Source organism: Labrus bergylta, chromosome 22 (assembly GCF_963930695.1).
Source record: "Labrus bergylta chromosome 22, fLabBer1.1, whole genome shotgun sequence".
NCBI lineage: Eukaryota > Metazoa > Chordata > Actinopteri > Labriformes > Labridae > Labrus > Labrus bergylta.
The window spans coordinates 14528066-14553615 of record NC_089216.1 but is presented as its reverse complement, the minus strand read 5'-3'; the positions used below and the strand labels follow the sequence as shown (position 1 = coordinate 14553615).

Below are 25550 nucleotides of genomic sequence, written 5' to 3'. Positions count from 1 at the left end.
GAATTCACTTTAATTGTTGTTCCATGAAAACTCATCATCTGGGTGAACGAGAAAGAGCTTCTTTGGCAGAGATAGCCCTGAGGGATGAGCGCCACATAATTTGGCATTATGGGGTTGTGCTAACTTCCATGAAAACAGTTGGAAATCTTAAAGTTTCAATTTAAATTAATCTGTGAGATTTAAGAGAGTCTGGGTTGTGTTAACATGTATGATGTGATCTACAGGTGTACAGGTTGAATCATGGTGGCCCAAGAATTGAACCCTGGGGAATGCCAAATGTCATGGTGACCCACTCCTATTTATGACATCTAATGGCAACAACATAGTCCCTGCCTTTGAGATATGATCTGAGCCAGCTGAGGACTGTGTCAAATAATCCCATGTTCTAATTTGTCAGAAAGTATTCTATGGTCCAAAATGATCAAAGATTTTATTGAATGAAGCTGCGTCAAAACTGATGTTTTACCTGAATTAATATTCAGGTTAATGGAAATGTTATACTGTCGTTGCTGGGTTGTTGTATGAGGACAGAGTGAAATCTGAGTTGGTGTGTCAGGTTACAAAAGCTATTGAGTTAAATCAGAGCAGTTTCTCAAGATACAAAAAGAGAAGAGAAATTATATATTTCTAGATATTTTATATATAAGAATGCAAATGGATCCATTAAGACACTTCATATATCACTTAATGAATACTCACCAGAGCTACTTTGGAGAATCATTGAGAGCTCTAAGAAGACTAAACATGACTTGTGAATGGTGACAGATAAGCAGGATTTGGTGACTTTGCGAATAGCACCAGTTTCTTTTGATTGCCTTTTAAAACATCAGGGGAAAAAGCTGAATGGCACACAAGGTCCTGTCCTGTCCTGGGAACATTATTATGAAAAGCATTATCCTTGTGGCTTGAACCAAATAGATATCATTGAGAGATTGTTGTTTGTTATTCCTAATCACTTGTGTCACATGTGCAAACTGAACAAAGTGTTCTTTTATCAGAGGGAAATAAAGAGATAGGAGATTATGATGATGCCCTTTAATGGGGTTGGAACATGTCACTATTTATATCCTAACCTAACTGATGACTCCAGAGGGAAGAGGGGCAGGGGGGGGGCGGTCTTTCTAGGAGGTGAGAAGAGAGGGGTTGGGTTTTGGAGGTTTTCTGAAGCTTAAGATCGGTGATGTAAGAAATGAGGATAACAATATCACATCTGACTGTGCAAAAGGTGATCAGCCTAATAAAAGTTGTTAATCATCAGTAAAACACACTTAGTGAAAAGTAGGCTTACATGAAATTAAAAAAAAATTAAAGGACCATTATTGAATAGCAGAATGTTATTAGAATTGTATTCTTGATGCTTTTGCATTTTTATGCAATTTTTTTTTACAATGCCGTATAAATAACAGGGGTGGGCAGAGTTAATAACAATTTGACTGTCTTTAGCCGTTCATCGGTAAACAAAGTTGTAAACATTGATAGCAGCTAATCAAGTGAAATGTCAGTCCCTAATTCTTTTTTTTCAGTTTCAGAGCACTGGGTTTCTAGCGCTCATCATTCCTTCTTGGTAAAAATCATTTGCTCTAAAGCGTTGGACTAATAGATTTCCAGAGAGGACTACTGGCATATTTATTGCCAGACAAACTGCCTTTTTGTCTGCATGGCTTGCCTTAGCATTCACTTTTCTACTGTTCTTGGGGTATAGTTCATGATGAATTGACTTTATTTCCACTCAGACTTTATTTTGAACTGGTGGTTCATAGTTTTAAGCACAGGTCTGATGGCCGCTAACAAGCTTTGGCTAGGCTAATGCTCTGCAGTCATTGTAGTTCAGTTCTGCAAAATACTTCTGCTGTTTGCAGCCCATATTTCAAAGTACCTAAGAAGTAATACAGTACAAGTGATAATAAATCTTGCGGTTGATTTGTAACTGTTTTTTTTACTGTTCATGATCAAAACATGCTAATAAAGCAGAAGGCAAGCAGTAAAGCATCTGCTATGGAAGTAAATACTTTATATATCCAATATTCCGAAAATTTGATTTTGGCTTAAAGCTAGCTCTTGTGTTAAGGGATCATAAAATATATTTAAATCCATCCTGAGGAGGAACATGAATGAGTGTTGTTAAAGATTTTGTGTAGCCTTCACATTTCGAGAACTTTCACCAAAAAACCACAACCTCATGGTGGCACTCGATTAAAACTCTGGGATAACACAGAGGATTGGTGTTCTTGTACTGAAAAGTCAGTGCAAATGATTAACAGTTCAAGGAATTTCTGTTTCACACATTTGTACCTCTCAATTCCCCTAAACCACCAAAAATATTGGATCAGTTCACTATTGGTTAGTTTAATAGTTCTGTTTTTGTCCCCTCATTCTTGACCTTTAAACAAATTGGCTTTGTCTGCGATGCAGGTTAAGATTTATCTAAATATTATCAGTGAAGTGAACTTAGTGTGCCCTGGATTTGGCAACGCTGACCCAGCAGCTATCGGGAACATAATTAATGATGACACACAAACACAGAAACCACAGCACGAGCCGGGTAACTAAAGAGCTTTTGTCTCAGCTTTAAGCTGTGTCCTTGAATCAAAAAGATTACATGCTGGTTATTCTCCAAAAAGATTATAAAATACAGAATGTGTTGCTCACTGGTTGTGACCTTGACCTCTGTGTTTTTAAAAATAAAACAATAAACTTTGATGGTGCATGTAGCTTTATAGAAAATGCTCTTTCACCTGAGCACGAATAAATGAGTGAAAAGATACATATGTCATTATTCTTTAGAAATATTATCACAAAAAGACATCTATTAAAAGACAAAATGTTTAACTAATCATCAAATCTCCTCATGTTTCAGGTCATTCCTTATTAGCTTTGTGATTGGATGCATTTAAAAGCAAAAAAAGTGATCCAATATGTCTCATAAACATGCAATGTCATTAGGAGTGACCATTGGACCCTGAGAGTGAGCTGATAAACACCTGCTCAGTTTCAGGGGTGTAAAATGCGACAAAAAGAAGAGGATATACTTTTTTTGTGCAGGGAGGGGGGAGGAGAGAGAGAGGGCGTCATATAAATCATTATACATATCTGTGGAGCAGGGTTCATCTTGCAGTGGCAGACGAGACACAACACACACTCACACTCACTGATTTCCATCTAACATTGTGAAGTTTTATTGTTTTTTGGAGAAAACGACATCTGGATTAACTTTTTTCTCAACTGCTGTGCTCAGGAGGAATCATGGATCCTATTGTGGAAGTAGTGGCTTTTATTTTAGGGTTCGTTGGTTGGGTGATGGTGGGGGTCACCCTGCCGAACCGTTACTGGAAAACCTCCACTGTGGACGGTAATGTCATCACAACCTCCACCATCTATGAAAACTTGTGGATGTCATGTGCAACAGATTCAACTGGGGTCCATAACTGCAGGGAGTTCCCTTCACTGTTGGCTTTAAGTGGTAAGTTAACGGAAACAAACCATCAAATTGCAATGAAAGTTTGTAAAAAATTGGAGAAAAAAAAGTTTCTTTTTTTGTCTGGAAAAATAGTTCTGCAATGAGAACATCCCTGTTAAAATGTCAAGATTGTATGACTCCTTTGACAGCAGTTCCATTTTTTATTGAACTCTGTCCGACATCACACACTGGTTTTAATCACATGATTGTTTTCAAGGCAGCTGACTAGTGAAATACAGTGAATTATTGGCTCTTCTTCTATATTTTCCTTGCTTTATTCAGGCTACATCCAAGCATCTCGGGCCCTGATGATCACATCTGTAGTGCTGGGCTCGTTTGGACTGGTGGCGGCCCTGATAGGAATACAGTGCTCAAAGGCTGGAGGGGACAATGTTCTTCTCAAAGGGAGAATTGCTGGTACTGCTGGAGTCCTTTTTATATTGCAAGGTAATAAAGACCAGAACCTTGTTTTTTTTAAAGTGCATTTCATCCTGGTTTCCTGAAAGGCTTTGGACCTCGTGTCACGTTCTGGAAGCTGCTGCCACTTACTCATTAAAGAGTATTTGATTTTTCTTTTCTTATCTTAAGGCGTGTGCACAATGGTCTCAGTGTCGTGGTACGCCTTCAATATCACTCAGGATTTCTTTGATCCGTTCTATCCTGGGACAAAGTAAGTTAAAGGAGGATGTCTATGAGTCTGATCATGAGGCTTAGTAAATGTTGGTTGGCTGACAATCTGTCGTGTCTCAGGTATGAAATAGGAGAAGCGCTTTACATCGGCTGGTGCTCGGCCGTGCTCGCTATCGCAGGAGGAGCCTGTCTCACCTGCTCCTGCAAAATGGGCAGAAAGGAAAAATAGTAAGTACAGGCCTAACTATTTCTGTATGCAAAAATATGATAAAGATGCTCCATGCACTAGAAGTACACGTGTGAAGTTCTACTAACCGTAAGATGAAAAAAGTATTTTCTGAGATAATAGACGGAAAAGTAAAAATAACAAACATGTTACGATTGGTTCAATGTATCAATGAATTGTTCAAACTGCAAAAAAATCACACACAGTTATTAGTAATTTGAGATAATTCATATCTTTAAAAACCATATTTGCACTTAAAACAGGAAATGTACAGGTAGATCCATGAATTACAGATGTAAACTAGCTCTGTATCAATGTACAACATTTATGTTTAATAGTGCACATGGTCCCTTTACAAACAAAAATAAATAAATAAGAGGAGTCACTTTATTGTCAATTCTAATATATTTAAGACACAAAGGATTGAAATGTCAGTTTCCCAGATATTAGGGTAATAGATTTTTTTTTTTACAACAAACAGTGGACACAGAAGACAGAAAAAAGTGGAAAAGACAATTTGTCTTTGTCGGTGGACAAATATAGCAGCAGTCATGTCACAATGATTGCTTCTTATGTACTGGTTGGCGTGCACATTATGGAAACTTGGGAAATGTTTTACTCAGGAGGACCAAAAATAAACCTGTTAAAAACTAACTGATCTCTGATCACCTCGTGGGCAAACCTTTGAAATTCACCAGAGTTCATTTTTAACACAAGCTCCAGATGGAAATGATGACCCAAACTTATCGGTATTCAACCATCAGAGTTTTGGAGTTTGTCTTTCATGTTTGCACAGATTGCATCTGGATAAACACAATATAAAAGATGCAACCGGCAGTGGAATTGTTTGGAAGGAGAAAGCCTCACCAAGGCCTTTAACTGGTTTCAGCCACTTATGTGAAGAATTTAAAACTGAGTTTGGTCCCATCTAGTGGAAGTTTTAAAAAACACAGCTACAAGTTTACAAGTTGACAGCGTACACTGTAGATCAAGAAGATGAAGCAATGAATAGACTTCTGTCTTTACGGATCTCATTTGACTTTCAGCTGAGCACAGCTTTGTCTATCATTTCATTGTGAAACAGAATACTTTCAGAGTATAGAAATGTTTAGGCAGGAGAAGCACAGGTTTTAATGTTGTAACCGTATTACACAAGGTGGAGGGCATATACAATTCCAAAATGTTGGTCTTAGGTTGTCCTGCAATTAGAAGAATCATAAGTGATAACACACCTGACCTGGAAGGAAGCCCTACATCAGGGTTATGTTGTGATGTCAGATATAACCCTAACCCTAACCCCATTAAAGAGAACCTAAAATAGATCAAAACAATCACTAATGTTATTATAAACAGAATCTCCTCGTTTCCTTCTTTTACAAGTCCAAATGTCTATGGTCTATGACATTTGGGGACCTAAAGCTATTTGTACATCCAACTTCAGTGACTGATATTTTTGTTTCACTTTCTTGTTTTGCAGCCCTTTGGCTTATCAGTCCAGAGGAACTGCATATTCTGGACCGGCCCCGACAAGAAGTGTTGCTGCAAGTACCTATGGGCGTAATGCGTATGTTTGAAAACAAATAAGACATTTCTTAAAATAGTTAGGTATCATTTTTTTAGGTTTTGTGAAAGAGTTAAATATATCCTGGTGTTCAGTTTTACACTTTAGATTGAGCTTTTTCTCCATTACTTTGAAAGGCTCCATGTCTATTAAATGACATGACACTCCAGATATTGTCACCAAATACAGCTCAGTTGTGTCACTTCCATCACTGAGCCGTATTTGGTGTCAATATCTGGAGTGTGTTCTGTACAAATGATTGTATCAAATGGCGTTAAAGTTGTATAAGTTGTAAAATACAAAGGAACCACAAACAGACTGTAGCTTGCAATGATTCTATTTATGTTTCCCTGATGATGCACAAATACATTTAGCCTACATGCAGTCACTTATTAAAAGGTTCCAATCATTTCATAATTCATCCGTCTATGTGTTTTGTACAGTTTTATAAATAATGACTTTTAAAGAGAGGAGAGGAAAAGTTATGGATACGTTTTGGAAAATTTGTATCTTTTTTGTTTGTTTTTATACGAATGTACACAATAAAATGTTTTATGCAAAAAAAAAAGTTGGTTTGACAAACAAGTGGTGGCTTTTCTACAAATGATTGCAAAGGTATTTGTATAACTTATGTATTATATATTTATCAGTCATCTGAGTTAGATATTTAACGTAATTGTTAATATTCTTTACAAATGGAAACGATAGATTATGTCGCAGTTAATTGAAAGTGATCACATGATTTTTTTATCTAATACATATGAGCCCATGTGTTCAATAGTTAACCAACTTTTTGAATTTAAAAAAGGATTTTATTACAAATAGAAATTTTCATGTCCTCATATTTATGAATTTGCGAGACATTGTTGCATGAAGAGGAATTTTAAATCTACAATAACCAACATGCTAGAAAAAATTTGGTTTTATTGCTGATTCAATTTGATTATCAAGTTCAATGCTATCTACTTTTGCGTTTCATTATTCCTCACAATAATGAGAATGGGCTATTGTATTCTCTGTAAACACATAAACACTGAATAAACCTGGAAACCAAATCTTAAGTCGCAGTAATGAATTATACTTTCGGTTTCTTTTCTGTAAAAACGTGGAGTTAACAAGTGTAGCCAGTTTTTCAAGTTATTTACATAATGAGTGGATACAGAACATATCTCCTGTGTGGCCCATGCAGGGACATTGGGAGGGGGAGGAGGGGGAGGGGGGAGATATGTGTTGGCTAAAATAGTCCCTCCAATGAGAGCAGCCCACGTTTCCAGAACGACGCGGATGTAACGCTTCGTGGACCAACCACGGAGATGTGGGGCAGAAAGGGAGGGGACGACGAAACCGGAGGCAAAAAGACTTTCGTGTACCGACTTTTTTTTCTGACTGTCAGCTGCTGAACTTTTAAATCAGCATGCTACGTGAAGGCGTTTAAGTTCAGAGACTGTTTCAGCACCTTTGGGGTTTTTTTTTTTTTTGAAAGGCTGTTAAAGCTGAACGGTGTCAGGAGGAACCTTCGAGCTGCGTGCCTCATTTTCAACCCGGAGTACTGTCTCAACGGGACCGTAAATATAACCCACCATCGTAGCTTGCTTCTGTCGGACCGACCGGCGCAGGGAAACAATGAGCATTTATCAAGATTTAACACCGTTTCAATGACACAACTCGGCATTTTCACTCGACGTGAAAGCAGAGCCGTAAAGGGAGCAGCTTCCGGTGTAGCAGAGTGAAGTGTTGCGGGGATGGAGTCGTTTCGGCGGGCAGGACTCAGCGGGGTCCTGTGCTCACTGTCATTGCTGGGTGTCATCCTGGACATCCAGCTGGACGGTAAGGACGGCTTCACATTCACCTGAGCACTATTTTAAATGCTTTATTAAACACAAGTGCAGAGTTCTGTTGCTTCTCTACTTTTATTTTGTCAGTGAAAAGTGTGAGTTACTGTCCAGGTCTGTTTTCTTACCTCGGTGACGCCCTTTTCAGTCTTATAATAAAAAATAAAAACATGTTTGTTACTGTAAAAATACAAAAAAAAAGTATTAAGGTTTCAAAAAAATTGAAAAGTAAGAATATTTTTTTTGTCTAAGTTTAATTGCTGCAGGGAAAAAAAACAAATACAACGCATAATAGTCAACTTCAGGGTGCCTAGACTTTCAAAATAAAGTGCAGAGTAAAACTCATGAGTGGAATTATTATGTTTTTTTTTTTATATAACGCCGTCGTGCATTTCCAAAAAAAAAAAAAAAAACGTATTGTTTATGACGCTCTCCATGGCGACACGCGTCAAAACGTCACACCTGGTGGGTGAAACACCTGGTGACCCTCGTGATGTCACAGACGTGTTGACGTCCAAGTGGAGACTTTCCAACAGGCCTCCGTTGTGTGGCTACATTTTGAAGTTTTAAGATCCTTTCAGGTTGTGCACTCTACAAGCCGAACAGAAGTTGCAGCATTTTGCGGAAATGTATACATTTTTGATTTGATGAAACATTTATTTAAAATTGTGATGAACTTAAACGCACCATTTATGCTTTCATGGTGGTCCTCAGAAAATATTTAGAAACTGAAAAAAACAGGAAGGAAACATTGTCCTCCGTATAAACCTAGTGAGCAAAGTAAATGATAGGGTTGAGAATGTCTTTAATTTCACACAGAGACAAACACTTGACATACACAACAGCAGGTAATACTGTCAGTGTTGTGTTTGAGGTGTCGCACCTGTTGATGTCATCGCTCTTAACTCTCCTGGTTTTACACTCTCTCAGCCACAGATACGCACGCTGCCAGGAGGAATGTGATTTATAGGTTTGTGCTGCCACTTGCTTCTGCAGACGGACTCCCTCTGTGTGTTCTCAGCGTCGTCGTTTCATGTTGAAAATGAAGTTTCGACGTGATTTGATATTTGTGCCACCCTGTCTTTATCGGTTATGGATTTCCAGCCTGACTCGAGCGGCGTCTTGTGTTTCAGGCGTCTTAGGGGCAACTCATGTCGAGATCGAGCACCACTTGGAGATGGGCCGCAAACTCTTGGCTGCCGGGCAGCTGGCCGAGGCCTTGTCCCACTACCACTCTGCTGTGGGTAAGGTTACTGACACACACACTTATGCTCTCCCCCCCCCGCTGGCTGACATTTTACAGTCTCTGCTTAAATCGTCACTGTCGTCTGATACAGTCTAAATGTTTTCTTGATGTTTCACAGAGGGAGACTCCAAGAATTACCTGACCTACTACAAGCGAGCTGCTGTGTTTCTGGCGATGGGAAAATCGAAATCCGCCCTGCCAGACCTAACCAGAGCCATCCAGCTCAAACCTGACTTCCTGGCTGTAAGTTTTATTTGACTGTCCTCAAAAGGCTGTTTAGTTTATCTTGAAAAACTGGTCTAAGATCGTCTTGATGTTTCTGGTCCCATCCTATTTTACAACGCCCCTTTAGTTTCTCTTTCTCTTCCTCTTCATCGACATGTTCCTGCTCTTTCAGGCCCGGCTGCAGAGAGGGAATATCCTGTTAAAGCAGGGCAACACACAGGAGGCCATAGACGACTTTGAAGCAGTAGTGAGTTTAAGTCCTAAAGCACACCGTTTTTTTTGTTGTTGTTAGTGTTTGTTTAAATTGTGCCAAATAATGCAAGTTAGCACATCCCCGTGTTTCTGTTTCTGTTTCTAGCTGCTGCGCTCGCCGGACCATGAAGAAGCTCAGGAGCAGGAGATGAAAGCTACCGAGCTGGTGGAGCTGCAGGAGGAGGCACACGCTGCGTACCACCAGGGGGACTACAGCACTACGATCAGCGTGCTGGAGAGAGTCATTGAGGTTTGTGGTGACTTACCTAACGGTTGAAGTCTTTTTCCTGCACACTGTACTGTATGTTGTTTTCCTTTGTTTTTGCCTTAAAACAAATGTTTCTTATGGGGCGCTGGTGGTGCAGTGGTTAGTTAGAGGAGGCTGCGGTCCTCCGAGTGGGCGGCCATGTTTCGAATCCGACCTGTGGCTCCTTTCCCGTCAATCCTCTCTCCCTGATTTCCGACTCTATCCACTGTCCTCTTCTCAAAACCAAAAATAAATCTTAAAAAAAACAAAACAAAATTCTTCTTATTCTTTTTTTAAACATGTTAAAAGGAGAGTTACGTATGTAACTACAGTACTATGAATCCTGGATGACCGCTGTGCTTTAAGCACTGAACGATACCATATCGCGCAGGTCGAGTAGCTATGCCATCAAAGTCACATGTGACCCCTGGTGACCTGGACTGGTCTATCTCTTCCGGTGTCTTTAGAGGATCCTGCAGAATCTCCTCCCGAGTGTAGAGGGGACCCCCTGGGTCAGTCATGAGCCAGGGGGTCCCGACCCAGAGTGCTGTTCACCCCTGTGCGAGAGAACCAGAGGGGGCAATCATTTTGCCGCCTTCTTTTATTTTTATTTATCTTTTTTAGATCTCCCCCTGGGATCCAGAGTCGCGGGAGCTTCGGGCAGAATGTTTTATCCGAATGGGCGACCCACAGAAAGCCATCCAGGATCTGACGCCGACCACAAGGCTACGCAACGACAACCGTGCCGCCTTCCTGAAGCTCAGCTTGCTGCACTACAGCCTCGGAGAACACCACGAGTCTCTCAAGTGAGCCTCGGATGAAACAAACTACTTTGCTGATTTTCATCTCGTTTACAAAATGTCAACTCTCTGTTCTTCCACTGTTTGTGTGCAGTCACATCAGAGAGTGTCTGAAGCTGGACCAGGACGACAAAGAGTGTTTCAACCACTACAAGCAAGTGAAGAAGCTCAGCAAGCAGCTGGACGCTGCAGAAGAGCTCCTTGACATGGAGAGGTGGGTGTCCTTTTTTCTTTACTAAATAAAAGTTAATTTAAAAACATGCTGCTTTAAAATATTCATCTGTTGAAAAAGAAAATGTCAAACACCTCCTCTCTTATTTTGAAAGATGGATGTTTTTTCTTTGACTAACTTGTCGGCAGTCTAAAACAAAACAAGAGATAGGAGTAAAAGTTTCTAAAACTCTCCACTAAACTTTCTGAAGAATTAACCTTCCTGCATATTCTCTCACATAAGGTACGAAGAAGCCATTGAAAAATATGAATCAGTAATGAAGACGGAACCCAATGTCCCATTCTACACCAACCTGGCAAAAGAGAAGTTCTGTTTCTGCTTTGTCAAGGTGAAAGTCTTTTTCTTTTCTCAGTTAAAAATGGACTAAAATGATGTGATGTTCGGTAGGGGAAGCCTTTGTCATCCCTATTAAAAAAAAAAAACGTGACCAGTTTTTTTTTTTTTTTTTTTTTTTTAACAGTAGACTCATCTTTTAAAATGTATTTTAGCTTTTTCATGTTTTTATTTTATTTTTGTTGTTGACTTGTTATTGGTAGTAGGCCCCGTGTCCACCTAGCATTTATCTCTCATTGCAGCCGTCTTTTTTCACCTGTTTTCAATGGGTAGGGAGCCTTCGCAAGCAGAAGGCGCCGCTCCTGGATCTTTTTTTTTAAAAAGCGCTCTGCCGTTTTTGTGCGGCTGCTCCGAGCGCTGAAGTTGAAAATCTTTTAACTCTTCAGAAAGGCGCTGTTGACGTCACGGGCGCTCTTTTCAAAATGTATGATATTCCCTGTATTTAAGCCTCCTATCGATCATATCTTGTTCTCACATCCTCTTTGCTCGGTGTCTGCTGGGTTAAAAAAATAAAAAAAACGATCTCAAATATCAAACATGCAGTAAAAAGTAAGGGACCGTGTCCGTTATAGAGCGGCTGTTGTCAACAGATGGTTGTCGTAGAGACAGGACGGACGTGTAACCGCTTTTCTTCTTAGCGCACAAACACTTCATGCAAACACTCCCGAGCGCACAGCCACTCGAGGTGGACACTGAGCCTCAGTCATTCAAAACTTTGTGTTGTTTTTCATGTATTTCATCATTTATCTCAATCTATTTCTATTTAAGGTGTCATACTAACCATAAAAAAAAATCTATTTTTTTTTAAAGATAATGTGAGTTTGAATTTGTTTTCATGGCTTCAAACGTCATAACGTCTGCTCCCTCTGTCTCTCTGACTGTAGATCAAATTGGCTCGCGAGGCAATAGACGTGTGTTCGGAGGCTCACCAGAGAGACCCCCGCAACGCAAACATCCTCCGAGATCGAGCCGAGGCGTACATCCTCAACCAGGACTATGAGAAAGGTAAGAGGTTTTCAAAAGAAAAATAAAGGAGGAATTGATTTGCACTTGTAAGAAGCAGGAGCTTTTATTCACAGACAATTACGAACAGATGTATTCAAGGCAGGGTTGGTCATTTATCAAAAGCCAGCTATGATTTAGAAAGTAGCGTTCCCTCAGTGCGCTGTCAACTCCTACTACTACTTTTGTTTTCTGCAGCTGTCGAGGACTACCAGGAGGCGCGAGAGTTCGACGGCGACAGCCAAGAAATCCAGAAAGGGCTGGAGCGAGCACAGAAACTTCTGAAAATGTCTCTGAAGAGGGACTACTACAAGATCCTGGGCGTCAGCAGGTAACCAGACCGACCAGCTCTGCTAACACACTGTTCATTCTTAATGACTTCTTCGAACGCCAAGCCCGACCACTCAAGAAGTCTTTATCAAGCAAACGCATCCGACGCTGACTCTCTTGTTCTTCTCAGGAATGCAAATAAGCAGGAGATCATAAAGGCGTACAGAAAGCTGGCACAGCAGTGGCACCCGGACAACTTCCAGTCCGAGACGGAGAAGAAAGAAGCAGAGAAGAAGTTCATCGACATTGCATCGGCTAAAGAAGTCCTCACTGACCCAGGTCAGAAACTCACAGCACGATTACATTCTTCTTCTTGTTGTTGCGTTACATTTGAAACAAAGACTGTAAATGTTAATAGTTTGAACCCTGAATGATATCACCCAGCTGGTTGGTTTATGACTTAATAATAATCATAATGAACGCCCGTAATCAGCTGATCAGCAGAGCAGGGAGACAGAGGAAGTAGTAGGGGGAGTGGTTTAGGTTGAATGAATGTGTGAAAGAATATAACAAGTCTTCCTGCTTGAACTTGCGCTGAGCTCCATATCGAACCAAAAAGGATGAGTTGTAAAAAAAAAAAAGATTCACCTCCCGTACCAGCGTGCTGATCGAGACATCAGCTAATCAGACCAGGCTTCAATTTTTCAAAACTGGAGGTCGCCGCTTGAATTGAACCGGTGGAGGAAACTGCTCGCCTGCCTCTGTTATCGAAATCAATTCACCTGGCGTAGCATTTTAATTCTTACATTTCTACAAAAAACCTTTTGTTGTGTTTTCACTGATTATGCGAGTTAGCACAAATGATCAGGGCAGATATTAGAGACGTGGAGTCTGTGCTTTGCGACATCAAATAAACTTCCTGTATACATTTAACGAGGTTATTTTCTTCAGCATCCACAGTGAAAATGGTCTACGTATTCCAACTAAGAAATTCAACACCTTCACCACCTTATCACCACATTGCAGTATTTTTTTTATCGGTAGTAAAAGTCCCACATCAAGTCAGGCTCTGAGAAAAAAAAAACTTTGCTTCCATAAGGCTGAAAAGGTCGAAAATGAGAGCCCAATTTTCAATGTGCTGCAGCTTCATTTTTGCTCCTCCTTTTCTTGCCGTCGTCTCCACAGAAATGAGGCAGAAGTTCGATGCCGGCGATGATCCTCTGGACCCAGAGAACCAGCAGGGCGGCGGAGGAGGAGGAGGACAGGGCTGGCCTTTCCATTTCGACCCCTTCCAGTCCGGTGGCAGCTTCCACTTCAAGTTCCAGCATAACTAGAGAGAGAGAGAGACAAAGAACCTCCAGGACTGAAGTAGAGGGGGATTCATGGAGACGTCTTCCTCTGAAGCTCTTCTTTGGCTTTGACACATTTGTTACTTGAACATTTGATTTGTAGTGCAGTAGAGGCTTGACCTGGGGGAAAAAAAAGGGACTTCTTTTGATAGAAATAACAAAAAAACAAAGGACCTAACTGCTGAAGGAAGAAAATGAAGTCTTGTGTCAACACGTCAGAGCCTGAAGACGGACAGTTTGTTGGGTTAAAATGTCAATGTGGGACATTTGGGTTGTCTGCTCTAATTTCTTTATATGTGCCATTCTTTTTTTTTTTCTCCAAAGGACTTCTCTTCCTTTTATAATGCAGTCGCTCATGCTTGGACGTCACACGGGAGGACTGTCTGTGTGGTCGGTTTCTGCTTGCAGTATTCTTCAAAAAGGAATTACACGTCTTTTCATTTTGACCCACGTCAAACCCTCTCTGCATTCAGAGAGCCAAGGTTTCTTTTTTTTTTATACACAGCCACAGCTTTGTTGAGCTTCTGCAGTAACGTTAAGTAGGTGAGACTTCAGGTTTGAAACGTTTTGAAATCCTATGGATCTTAAATAATAATAATGAATCGTGTGTGAATGCTGTGTCATTGTATCTTCAACAGGCTATTCATGCAGCTCCAAACTTTACTGATCTCATTACTAATTTAACACAAACGCGGTCTGAACCGAAAAAAAAAGGTGAGCAAAATGAAGACTGCACAAGAAACGATTTCATTTTCTTTTTTCAAAGCGCGTCTTTGAAAACTTGCACTTTTACTTTTTTTTTTGTTTACTTGAAGAGCCACTCCACATGTTCTCCACTCCTGAAATGTTACTGCAGCCCTCCAAAGACTCTTTCACAAAGTGTGTCTTTGAAACACGGGGAGCACAAAGGCTCCATCTGAAACCTTTAAAGGCAGGGTTGGTCATTTTCAAAAATTTGCATGATTTTGAAAGTAGCATTCCCTCAGTGCTCCGTCTGCACCCCCCCCCCCCCCCCCCTCCCCTCTGTGCTCCCTCAAAAGCCACGCCCCTCACTTCCATGCACAAGCGCCATTGGTCCAGAAGCGGAGCTCAGCTCATGCTTTGAGTGTTGGGCTCGTGCATGCAACGTGTGGAGAACGAGCAGGGAGACAGGGAGGCGTCTGATTGGTTCTTCAGATTGGTACCTCGTTGGCAGACATTGGTCGTAGTGTTGACAGGTTTCAAACTGCTTACAGATGACGGATTTTCTTCGTTTCTTTTTCCGAGCACAAGTTATTAATTTCGGTCAGGAACTAAAGACAATTTAAACCAAAATGTGAAAAAAGATGAACCCTGCCTTTAAGTTCGAGGGGAAAGTACAACTTTGTACACGAGGACAAGTTAGGCACACAACTGTTTACCTACAAACAACATTGGACATCTCCAGCACAAACTTAAGTTATTTTATTGATAAAATTAGAAAATGCTCAACTGTGTGAACCAAATGTGACCGGCTCTTTGTATTTAAATGATTTGAGTGGATCTTTTCTTTTCTGTTTTTTTTTTTCTTTTTTGGGTTTTCTTCTGTTTGTGGCTTCAATTTTACTGTTGCCAAACCGAATCAGCCGATATGCTAAAGCATATTAAAATATTGACACAATCCAAGTTTGTTCTGTCCTCTTGATGTACTGCTCTCTATCGTATCGAGACCATCTCTCCACCCCGGTACATTACATCGTCAGAGTCAGTGGATATTACTTTGTAGACACTCCAGCTCGCCCGGTCACGCCCCACAGCTCCTCTATAAAGCACCTGTGCTGGCGTGCAATCACTGATAGTTTGATCAGAACCTGTCACTGAGCGGCCTAGCGGCTGGAGAGATAGTCCTTTCACTCAGACAACCCGAATTACAATGTAACCTTACGACACCGTACCTACATTTTCAGACTCCCACATTACCCATAATACACCTTTGGATAAGATTACAGGTCAAAGGCTCTGGTTTGTCATGTAGCAGTGACATCACTTCAAGAAAAGTATCCTAACGGCTCGTTAATCCTTCTCATACACTGTTGGGTCTTTGTCAAAAATACAACACGCTACAGATAACATTTGAGAATTTGCGTTATACAGATAAAGCCTGATGTTTTAAAATTGGTGGAGCTCATGCTCAATAAACATGTAAAGAACATTAATACTCCTGTGATACCAGAGTGAAAAAATGAGTCAAAATTCAAGCAGTCGTTGCTGTCAAGTTTTCTTTTCTTCCCAAAAGCAGTTCAAAAGAAAGTCTCAATACAATTGTCTGACTGGAAACATCATGGTACAAAGACAGGAACTGTACATCACTGAAACATTCTCACACACACACACACACATCCATGTAGGTGCTGTTTGCTCCAACCTCTCACACACCGTGCACTGGGCAGACGTCGTTTTGTTACAGCACAGAGGGAGAGGCTGAATCCAGAAGAGTTCTGTATCTGTGTTTTATGATAAGAATCTTGCAGTGCAATAGTCCACTCCCTTTACGCTCACTCTCAGCTGTGTCGCCGGGAAACAGTCACGCTGTTACGTACAGGTGTTTCATCAACAGTCTGCTCAAAAGCCTTGCGTGTCCTCCAAACTGTCTGCTTCCACCTCGATGGACACTACGTGGTGACCGGGGATCATTGCCAGTCCCAGGACTCTCGGTTCACCCTGGGAGAATGTGTCTGTGGACATAAAAAAAAAAATAATAATCACCTCATTAAGTATTCAGATGACATGGAGGTTGTTGTTGCAAGTAACAAAGCAGACAATACGCATGTTCCAGTTTCACAAACACTCGTCTCAAGAGGAGACAAGAAAAGTGAAGACGTTTGGAAAAGATGCCGAATGGAGTAACTTTTGATTTTAAAAGCTTAAATTGTAATAAGTACACCAAGAGACTACTTCATTTGAGTTTTAGATTTCATTTTGAAAATAGTCCAACACACCAACCAGGAGTGCTACAAACCATCGGATGCATCTATATCGCATGCCGAAAGGAAATGTTAAAATGTTGACCTGGCCAGTGTATTAGGCTGTTTCTAATTAGTATATTTAAAAAAAAAAAAAAACTTATTTACAAAAATAAAACATGCAGTATTGATGTTATACAGTGGACAAAAAGGTAGTTAAATATATATATACTAAAAGATATTAGAGCCTCAAAGTTGTAGCATTTGCTAATTGTTTGGCATCCTTTAGTCTTGACCCACCTGTAGATTTAAGAAATTCCTGTGCAGATCCTAGGATGACGTTGCAGTCTCTGTCTGTGCAGAGGAAAAGCCCGACCAGAGTGCGTCCATCCGTCATGCGGATCCTCATGTTCTTGTTTAGGAGCCCATCCAGTTTCAGCCGAGCCTGGGACGACGAGGACACTCCAGACTGCTCCTTAGCGTAGACAGGAGGGTAACAGAATCCAGGGCCAATACAGAAAGAAATAGCAGAACAATCGAGACACATCATCAATTATAAAATGATGAAAAAGAAAATGTCTGACTTCAAAATGTACATTTTATAAAAACAGACAACAACAACAAAAAGTTCCACGTCTGGTTTTTAAAACAGGTGTGTAGGAGAGGAACGTGTCGGGACATCTTCAATAGGAAGTGGTTACAGGCGTGCAACCAATCATGTTCGGATCTGAATCGGTATAAACAACAAATATGAGCTTCCTGACAGAGACAACACACAAACAAGTTACCTAGCGCCTAAGAGGTAATTAAAGACATTTTAGAACTCATGACTTTAATTCAATGAGAATTAGAATCAGGCATGTTTACAAGGAATTTCACTCTGATAAAAAAAAAAACCCCACAAACAAACAAAAAAAAACAAACACTTGAATTGTTAACAGAAAACAGAGACGTGACAATAGAGCAAAAGTCCTGAACAGTAAAGCAGCAACACTCCTTTTGTCCACACGAAGAATAAGTCAAGAAGTGTAGTTTACGGTTGATCGTCGGTGGATGAAACAAAACTAGATCACCTTCCTCTGGACTTCAGGAAAAAAACTAATCGTACAGAATAGAGACAACAAAACAGGTCTCTTGATTACATTGTCCATGTCTCTGCATCACTGTGGTACAACACTGCCTCTCTGCTCTTTACACGACTTATCATACCAAGTCACTTTAATCACTTTATCTTGTCATTCTCTGCAAATACTGTCTCAAGTCTCAATTCCTCCCCAGTTAACTCCATCATTCATTTTGTACTGTGTATATACCCCCCTGTTTTTATTTTTATTTATCTTATCTATTCTGTTCAATGTGTAATTTTTGAGCTTTCTTGTCTGTGCTGCTGTAACGCCCGAATTTCCTCTCTGGAGATCAATAAAGTGTTATCCTATTATCCTGTGTGCATACTTCATATGTAGGCTACCACTGTCTGCAGCTGGGTAGGGAAAAAAAATAAACATGTAGCAAAGGAAACATTGAAACTAAAACAAGATGTAACCATATTAAACAAAAAGAGGTCACTCTTAATCACTGTAGAAAGGCGTGTTTTTAATCTGAATTAAGTCTTTTTAGAGTTAATCTAAACGTTTTTACAGCAGAATTTATTGTCCCAATATATTAATATTTAAGTATTGGAAAAAGGTACATTATATGTTTAATTAGTCAACCTAATAAATCACTTGTTTCAGAGTATTCGTTAGCTACAGGCTAAAGACAACATCATGTTAGAATAATTGTTTGTATATTAATACGGCGAAGCAGTTGCTCCATAATATGGCACGCCTAAATAACATGTATACTCATATAAAGATTAACAATAAGATATAAAGTGCACATACATGAGTAGAAGGACCGTTTTCCTCAATCATTGATGCCATTTCTACGTCTTCTTCTCCAACGTTTGCTTACGGAGCAATTTGACTGACGGACCAGAAACACCGGAAACACACTGCAACACTTTTTAAAGGTGTATTAGATGTCACCGTGGTGATTTTGATACAGGTCCACTGATCCAATTATCAGGTTAAGCATGACAATTTAAAATTATGTAAGCAATTAAATAAGGGATGGATTAAAAATGAAAGAAGAGATATTGTTTGTGCCCCTCAAAATTGATGCTTTTTATTTCTTATCAATTAATCAAAATGGATAGATTGTGTAATTTCATCTTTGGAAAAGTGGATTAATGTAAACACTATAAAAGAAAACACACAGCTAAAGTTCCTTTTGCGTCATAAACATGATTTGGTTGTGTTACCCAACAAGGTGGGTTTAAATCTAAACTTGATCAGAAAGTTTACATAGCTCATATATTCTAGTTTTTGTGTCTCCTATGTTGTCATTTTGATTCAAACTGAATTGACACCGCATGATTTGTATGTTACTCTTTTAGTAAAAGTTAAACCACGTCCAGGGACGGAGTGGTTAAAGTCTTTCACATCGTTATTTTAGGGGTTGCGGGTTGAAGAGTTTGGGAACCCCCATGGTTTGACGACTCACACCTTTGTGTGTTCTTTTTGGAGTAAAACATATACTTTCATTGTCATGCTGTAGATTCCAGACACCATGATTTGTATGTTACTCTTTTAGCAAGAGACAAAAAAAATACATATCGTCCCTGGGTGGGCTCGAACCACCAACCTTTCGGTTAACAGCCGAACGCGCTATCCGATTGCGCCACAGAGACGGTGATAACGTTCAGTGAGTGTTGTTACAATTTTAACATGAACTTTGGAAGAAACGTCATTCAAGGATTTTTTTCTTTATTTATTTCAGCATTCATAGGCAATCAAAAATAATCAAAGAATAATTACAAACGAAAATGCAATTGTATCAAAGGCCTGCATTTCAATTGTAGCCTATAACCTAAAAGTAATTTTTGTAAAACCATTACAACATTTTACTTCCTAGCAAGCTTAACAGATACATAAGGACAATAAACCAATCGCCCTACAATCATATTCCTTTAGCCCAGAATAGTCAACTCACATTTAGAGTTGTCACATCTGCATAAGGCTTCTCTTAGCCTATACTTGTCATGCTGAGCCCATCTGTTTTCTCCATGGATGGATCTGTATCTTTGTAGTAGGCTATTTCATAAGGTTAAGGTATGTAGTGTGTTATATTTCGGTGTTAGGGTTGTTGTTTATGGTATCATTCATTGTAGGATTAGGAGTAGGGGGATAGCGGGTCACATATGGGCAGAGTTGTTAACTGAACTCAAACATGCACTGACGCTTCCACCCTCATCACACACAGTCCATGCATTGCAGTCCTATTCCTCTCCTTGTATGTATGACTTTTTCTACCTGTACTATCCATACACTTTCTACATGAACATGCATATAGTTATTCTCTTTTGACCGTACAAATCATGTTTTTCCAATGAAGATCACATGTTTCTTACCCTTGCAATATTTACATTTCTGCAATACATATTGATATTATTTACTTGTTGTACAATTGAATAATGACAATAATGGTTTTCTATTTCAATTACACCCTTTAAATGGGCTCATATAAGAATAATTCAGTAGTGCTGAAGTGCTGTTGCCCTGAAGACAAATCAGAAAACAGAACAACAAAAATATAAAACATTTTTGTATGTTTTGTAATTTGTCATTGTGTTTTTTTTTTATTTGCTGTTGTGTTTTATTATTCAAAGTAGTATTTTTGCACTTCGGGGGCCACTCTAAAGTATATTTTTATGTTTACCTTTTTTTGTGATGTGTAAAGCTAACTTGGAACTTTGGATCTCCTGCTGCAGGTAAAATGATTTCAGCCTCATCTTCTCTCTAGGCTGTCTGGGATTCAGTCAGCTCGGCTCTGAATGCAACACAGGCGACAGTGTCTCCTCTCTATGTCACACTGTATAAAATCTGGGTTAGCTGGAGCGCAGCACCCAGGGGAGGCGCTTTTCCCTCTCATCCTCTCATGTCTCCATGCCAAACGGACACACTGAGGGGGTGTGAGTAAAGGGGGGGGGGGGGGGTAGTCACAGTAGTGCAGTGTGTCAGGCCTGAGGCGTACAAGACAGAGTCCTGGCTAAGTGAACCGCTGCTTTTCTTTTCTTTTTTTTTAAAGTCATAAATACAGACATATCATACACATGGAGCTGGCCAGACACACATTTCCTCACACTCTCTCTTGGCCGATGTGTTGCTCTTGCAACAGGTGCCAAAGAATTCCTCTCCACTTGTTTGATGGCACCAGGGCATCAGACACCTGTTGCAGCAGAGGGGGAAATATCATTGGAATTCTTGTTTACAAAAGATCCAGGTATTGATTTAAAAGCTTCCGCTGACGTGACAGAGAATCAATCATCTGAAAAAGGGGTAACATCCAAACCCTTTAACCCCATGCCTGACATGCCTTTTTTTTTTTTTTTTAAATAAACACCTTTAAACTCGAAGGTGATCGATTGTTAGTACTATATTTCATTTATATGAAAGAACCCTCCCTCCTTAGATTACTACAAATAAGCTTTACAGAAGCCAAATATATCATTTTAGATTTGTGGTTGAAATAGATTTAGTTTAAAAGTATTTTTTTGTTTCATTCTTAGTTTAAAACAAAAAAGTGCCAGGCTTCAATATAGTGTATTAACATGCAGACAAATATTGAAAATTCAGACACTGAACTTTTGAAAGTACTTGCTTTTCTTTTAACTTAGTGGTTCCCAAAGTGGGGTCGGGGGGTCGCAAGACACTGGGAGGGGGGTTGCAAGATGCCTTCTAAAAACAGAACAGAAATTAGAAATTAGGCGACTTAAAATTGCATTTTACTCATTGTTGTGAAATAGTCCTGTAATGAAAGTAAAGCATTCGACTGTAAAAATATTTCTTCTTATTTTGTTGAATTATTTTAAAGCCCTGTTGTGTTCTAGTGTTGTTCTAATGTCAGTGTTTGGATAGACAACGTTGAAAGTTTTAACCACGTCCAGGGACGGAGTGGTTAAAGTCTTTCACATCGTTATTTTAGGGGTTGCGGGTTGAAGAGTTTGGGAACCCCCATGGTTTGACGACTCATACCTTTGTGTGTTCTTTTTGGAGTAAAACATATACTTTCATTGTCATGCTGTAGATTCCAGACACCATGATTTGTATATTACTCTTTTAGAAAGAGACAAAAAAAAATACATATCGTCCCTGGGTGGGCTCGAACCACCAACCTTTCGGTTAACAGCCGAACGCGCTATCCGATTGCGCCACAGAGACGGTGATATCACACTAAAGGCGTGGTTACAGTTTTAACCCCCACCCACTTTTAATGGCTTTTTAGGTGGACTGAGTAAATGCGCTCTCTGTGCAGCAGTGTGTAGCAGCCCCTCTCTGACATCTCTCCACTGGTGTCCACAGGTCCTGTTTGTGCATGTGTGTGATTTGGACCCCTCTGTGTGTGAGAAGCATGTCTCTCAATAACACAGTGTAAAACCAGAATGTCACTCAGGGATTAATAAAATATTTCAAAATCCAAAACTCCTCCAACTTGTGATCGAGACATATTTATTATTTAACAGGTAATTAACCCATTGAGATCAAGATTTCGTTCATCAAGGGTGACCTGGCCAAGAGGGCAGCAGCACTTCATAATAAACATTACATGATCAACACTGCAGGCAGGGCCTTTCTCAGCTTCCATAGAAAACCAGCTACAACTATCATTTAAAAAGAAATCAAACATCTTCAGTTCTTTTTTTTGTTTAATGGACTGAATTAGTTCATTGAATCTTTGTAACGACTTCAGCCAAAACTGTTAGCACAGCAGAGCTATGTTTGAGGAGGCAGGGACAAGGACCTGCACAGACATTTTGAATTTAAGTAAGAAAATGTGTTGTCACAGTGTTGTGAATAAAATGAACAACTGCTTTTTCTTTTCAAGTAAATCATGGCATTGAACTAGCACCAATATTTCTTCTTTGAAAGCTGTGCAGGTCCTAATGACATGTCCAATCCTCACCAGTGAAAAACACCTGTTAACCTCTGCAGACTATACACCACTTTTTTAGCCTTTTGGTTAAAAACAGCTTCAAACTTTTGATTTTCCTCTCAGTGCTGCTTAAAGCTCATGAGGTTGCTGCTATGTTAGGCCTAGGCCTGTATGTTTTCTTTACTTGGCAGGGTCAAGTGTAACTTTTCAGCTCTATCGCAAAAATGATTTAAGACTTGAAGGTTTGTTTTTGTCCATATGCAGGCGATTCAAAGGGTTAACACAACACAGTCATAGTGTGAATTAAGAATACTACATTTTTTTAATGAGTCATTTTCATGTTGCCGTCTGACTCATAATATTGCATTTTTTTTTTAATTTTGGTAAATGATAATTCAATGAATTTACTTTTATCTGAGCATCAATGATCGTGATTTTCTGCAAATAGCTTTTCTTCTGTTAAAATTAGAATAAAATAAAAAACATCCAAATGTGGATCCTTTTTCATACTTTATCTTTATCCTTGCAATTTTCTCCAGTTTGACCCTTATTTCAGCTTTGAATGTGAGCTGCAAATCTAAATTCTTTTTTTTCTTTTTTTGTCAAAACAGAAAAGTGGCCCAGAGCAGCCACTGAGGGCTGGGATGGGATCTCAGAACTCCCTTGCCATCCTCTCAGCCTTCTGATTTTACAGTAAGTGTGCACAAAAAAAAAAAATGCTAGTGCTTGCTTTTAAAAATCTCAGTCACAGAGATGAAGTGTGTACTTTGAGCTGTTTGAAGTGCTGCTTTTAAAAGAGGGGGGGGGGGTGTAGTTTTGCTTATTCTGAATTGTTTTCATCCCCACCACAAGTAGTTAATTTTTAAGCAATACAATCTGATGTAAGTCTGGGCATGGCTGCGGCAGATTTTCCCAACCCCCCTCTCTCAATCCCTCCCCAGCACTCACACACACCCGCAGAAACACACACACACACACACACACACACACACACACACACACACACACACACACACACACACACACACACACACACACACACACACACAGCCCCGCTGCTACAAAATACTTTTTTAATACAACGGTGGGGGCTCCCGAGAATCTAAGGTGGCCATATTTGATAGATTTGTGTCGGGCTCTGCAATGCAGAAAGCGAGAGTTTGTGGCGTGTGATCTAAGTGACAGTGACACCGGGCAAGTCTTGTCGGATTCGTGACTGATCCGGATTTTGATAGAGAGGGAGGGAGGGAGGACGGGGGGGGACACACAGAAAAGAAACAAACAAGTAACAGTGTAACTTACATGCAGCCACACACCCCTTTTTCTTGTAACAATGTGTACGTTTTAAGGAGGGAGGGGGCGCGCAGAGGGAGAAAGAGAGACGGGGAGAGATAGGGAAAGGAGGAGGGGGGTGCGCTCTGAAATAATATAGTCAGCCATTTTTTATGTAAGGGGATTTTTTTTCTTATTGGGGGGGTTGTTAAAAAATAAATATAAGAGGGCGGCCATCTTTGTAGCTCTGCCTAGTGTAAAATATTTCAAAACGCCCCCCACTTTTTTTTTTCCCTGTGCCGATTTGAATATTAAATAAATATCACACATTCGAGCTAGAATCCGCTTCTTTTTTTTTTTTTGCATACAAGGACGGGAGCCAAATGACAGGAATATAATGTCCTCTCCTCTCCGGTCTTGTGAGGAAGACGAGGGCATGGTGGTTAATTCCGAGGGAGGAGATTTTGATGAAGAAGACGACGACGGAGACGGAGACGGGAACGCAAGCGACATAAACTCGCCGGCGGCGCCTCGGGAAACTGCAACAGCGGCAGCCGCGCCAGGTACAGTAAAGAAAAGCTGGCGGACAGGTCGGGAGCGCGCACACGGGGGGATAAAAAACACTGAAAACGTGCAGAAAATGGCTTTTTAGAAGTAGCCGCAGTTTGAGCCCCGCGTCTGCTGCTTCTCCACTTCCAGTGTGGTACAGTAAAAACCCAGCGAGGAGTCGGGGCTTGCCTGCGTACAAATTACACTTGGTAGTGGAGATTTTTTAAAAACACAGGCAAATGTTTTATCCAAAAAAAAAAAAAACCCGCTACATGTCACCGTTATCGCGCCTGTTCATTTTGCTGTAGGTGTCATGGGTTAAAGCTAGCTGCAAAAACACACTTTACAATAAACTGCAACAAAAAAAAAAAAATACACAACTGGCTAAAATGTAGCGCTTCTTCTGTGTTGTTGTTGTTAAGGGGGGGGGGGCTCATTTTCTCCCGCTCCACTTCCTCTTTCACCTCCTACACATCCCAACAAAGTTTACACCAACTTGCCACCGCTTCCCTTTTTTTTTTTTTTTTTTTTTTTTTGTTTCCCATCATCCAAAAAAAAAAAAGTTGTCCCTTTTTTTTTTTTTGACAGCTCCCCCCAGTCATGTCACGGCATGTAAACGTGCTCGGTGTGCGGGTAATGAGGTCGCCATGAAGGGTATAGGCATAAACATGGACTCCGCTTGGCTGGAGGCTACATGTATTTGATACATATCATGGGCAGGAGGTGATGCGTTTTGCTGCTCAGACATGAAAGCTGGTGTGAAATTGCGGTGAGACAGAAACTTGCCCCCTCGCTACCCTCATTGTCTCCATGACAGGTCAAAATAGGACACTGCTGCTGCTGCTGCATGCTGCTCACTTTTCAGGCTGGGAAGAGGGGGGGGGGTGGGGGGGAACATTTTGCTCCCTTTTAGCTTAGCGTTTTCATGAGCTCAAGTAGGCTACCATTCTTATGCGCAATTCATCTACTTTATCTCACTCAATGGGACTGTTATTACTGCTGCAGGAGTAGCTTCTGTCTGTAGCATTGATATTGTCAAAAGGTGATCGACTGGATGTGATTTGGGAAGTTTTGCTGTGACAGTGTCAGTGAAGGGTGCAGAAAGTAAAGGGATGGTTAACCACACGCAATGATTCAAGTAAAAAAAAAAAAAACCAACTACAGCTGCCTTTT

The 25550-nt window shown here is 40.3% G+C and overlaps 4 protein-coding genes and 2 non-coding genes across 10 annotated transcripts in view; 3 read left to right on the top strand and 3 right to left on the bottom strand.

Annotated features, from left to right (window-relative positions):
• Nucleotides 1-3084: 3084 nt before the first annotated feature.
• On the top strand, nucleotides 3085-6935 carry cldn15a (claudin 15a). The gene is made up of 5 exons (XM_020629138.3): nucleotides 3085-3460; nucleotides 3740-3904; nucleotides 4046-4127; nucleotides 4208-4315; nucleotides 5791-6935. Exons 1-5 carry the CDS (start codon nucleotides 3244-3246, stop codon nucleotides 5885-5887), a joined length of 669 nt encoding a protein of 222 aa, XP_020484794.1. The 5' UTR covers nucleotides 3085-3243; the 3' UTR covers nucleotides 5888-6935.
• A 271-nt stretch (nucleotides 6936-7206) lies between these two features.
• On the top strand, nucleotides 7207-15306 carry dnajc3b (DnaJ (Hsp40) homolog, subfamily C, member 3b). The gene is made up of 12 exons (XM_020629177.3): nucleotides 7207-7701; nucleotides 8840-8950; nucleotides 9071-9195; nucleotides 9350-9424; nucleotides 9536-9679; nucleotides 10301-10482; nucleotides 10571-10690; nucleotides 10931-11036; nucleotides 11926-12046; nucleotides 12242-12374; nucleotides 12504-12652; nucleotides 13499-15306. The coding sequence occupies exons 1-12, from the start codon at nucleotides 7617-7619 to the stop codon at nucleotides 13645-13647; spliced, it is 1500 nt and encodes a 499-aa protein (XP_020484833.1). The 5' UTR covers nucleotides 7207-7616; the 3' UTR covers nucleotides 13648-15306.
• An 836-nt stretch (nucleotides 15307-16142) lies between these two features.
• Nucleotides 16143-18582, bottom strand: naa38 (N-alpha-acetyltransferase 38, NatC auxiliary subunit). 3 transcript variants are annotated; one of them, XM_020629180.3, is made up of 3 exons: nucleotides 18467-18582; nucleotides 16884-17055; nucleotides 16143-16355 (listed from the first exon to the last, which is right to left on the bottom strand). In XM_020629180.3, exons 1-3 carry the CDS (start codon nucleotides 18503-18505, stop codon nucleotides 16243-16245), a joined length of 324 nt encoding a protein of 107 aa, XP_020484836.1. In that variant the 5' UTR covers nucleotides 18506-18582; the 3' UTR covers nucleotides 16143-16242. The 3 variants fall into 3 exon arrangements, with proteins under 3 accessions (XP_020484836.1, XP_020484838.1, XP_020484835.1); XM_020629182.3 differs by having other exon boundaries at nucleotides 16884-17052; nucleotides 18467-18581; XM_020629179.3 differs by having other exon boundaries at nucleotides 16884-17058; nucleotides 18467-18575.
• Nucleotides 18583-19240: 658 nt separating this feature from the next.
• On the bottom strand, nucleotides 19241-19314 carry trnan-guu (transfer RNA asparagine (anticodon GUU)). The gene has a single exon. It is a non-coding gene; the product is annotated as a tRNA-Asn (tRNA).
• Nucleotides 19315-21770: 2456 nt separating this feature from the next.
• trnan-guu (transfer RNA asparagine (anticodon GUU)) lies at nucleotides 21771-21844 on the bottom strand. The gene has a single exon. It is a non-coding gene; the product is annotated as a tRNA-Asn (tRNA).
• A 2112-nt stretch (nucleotides 21845-23956) lies between these two features.
• Nucleotides 23957-25550, top strand: part of chd3 (chromodomain helicase DNA binding protein 3) — a 46941-nt gene continuing 45347 nt past the window's right edge. For 2 of the 3 annotated variants that reach the window (XM_065950212.1, XM_065950211.1), the window contains exon 1: nucleotides 23957-24391. In XM_065950212.1, the coding sequence (XP_065806284.1) occupies nucleotides 24226-24391 (166 nt within the window). In that variant the 5' untranslated portion in view covers nucleotides 23957-24225. The remainder of the gene's footprint in view (nucleotides 24392-25550) is intronic. The other variant, XM_065950213.1, reaches the window with a different exon arrangement.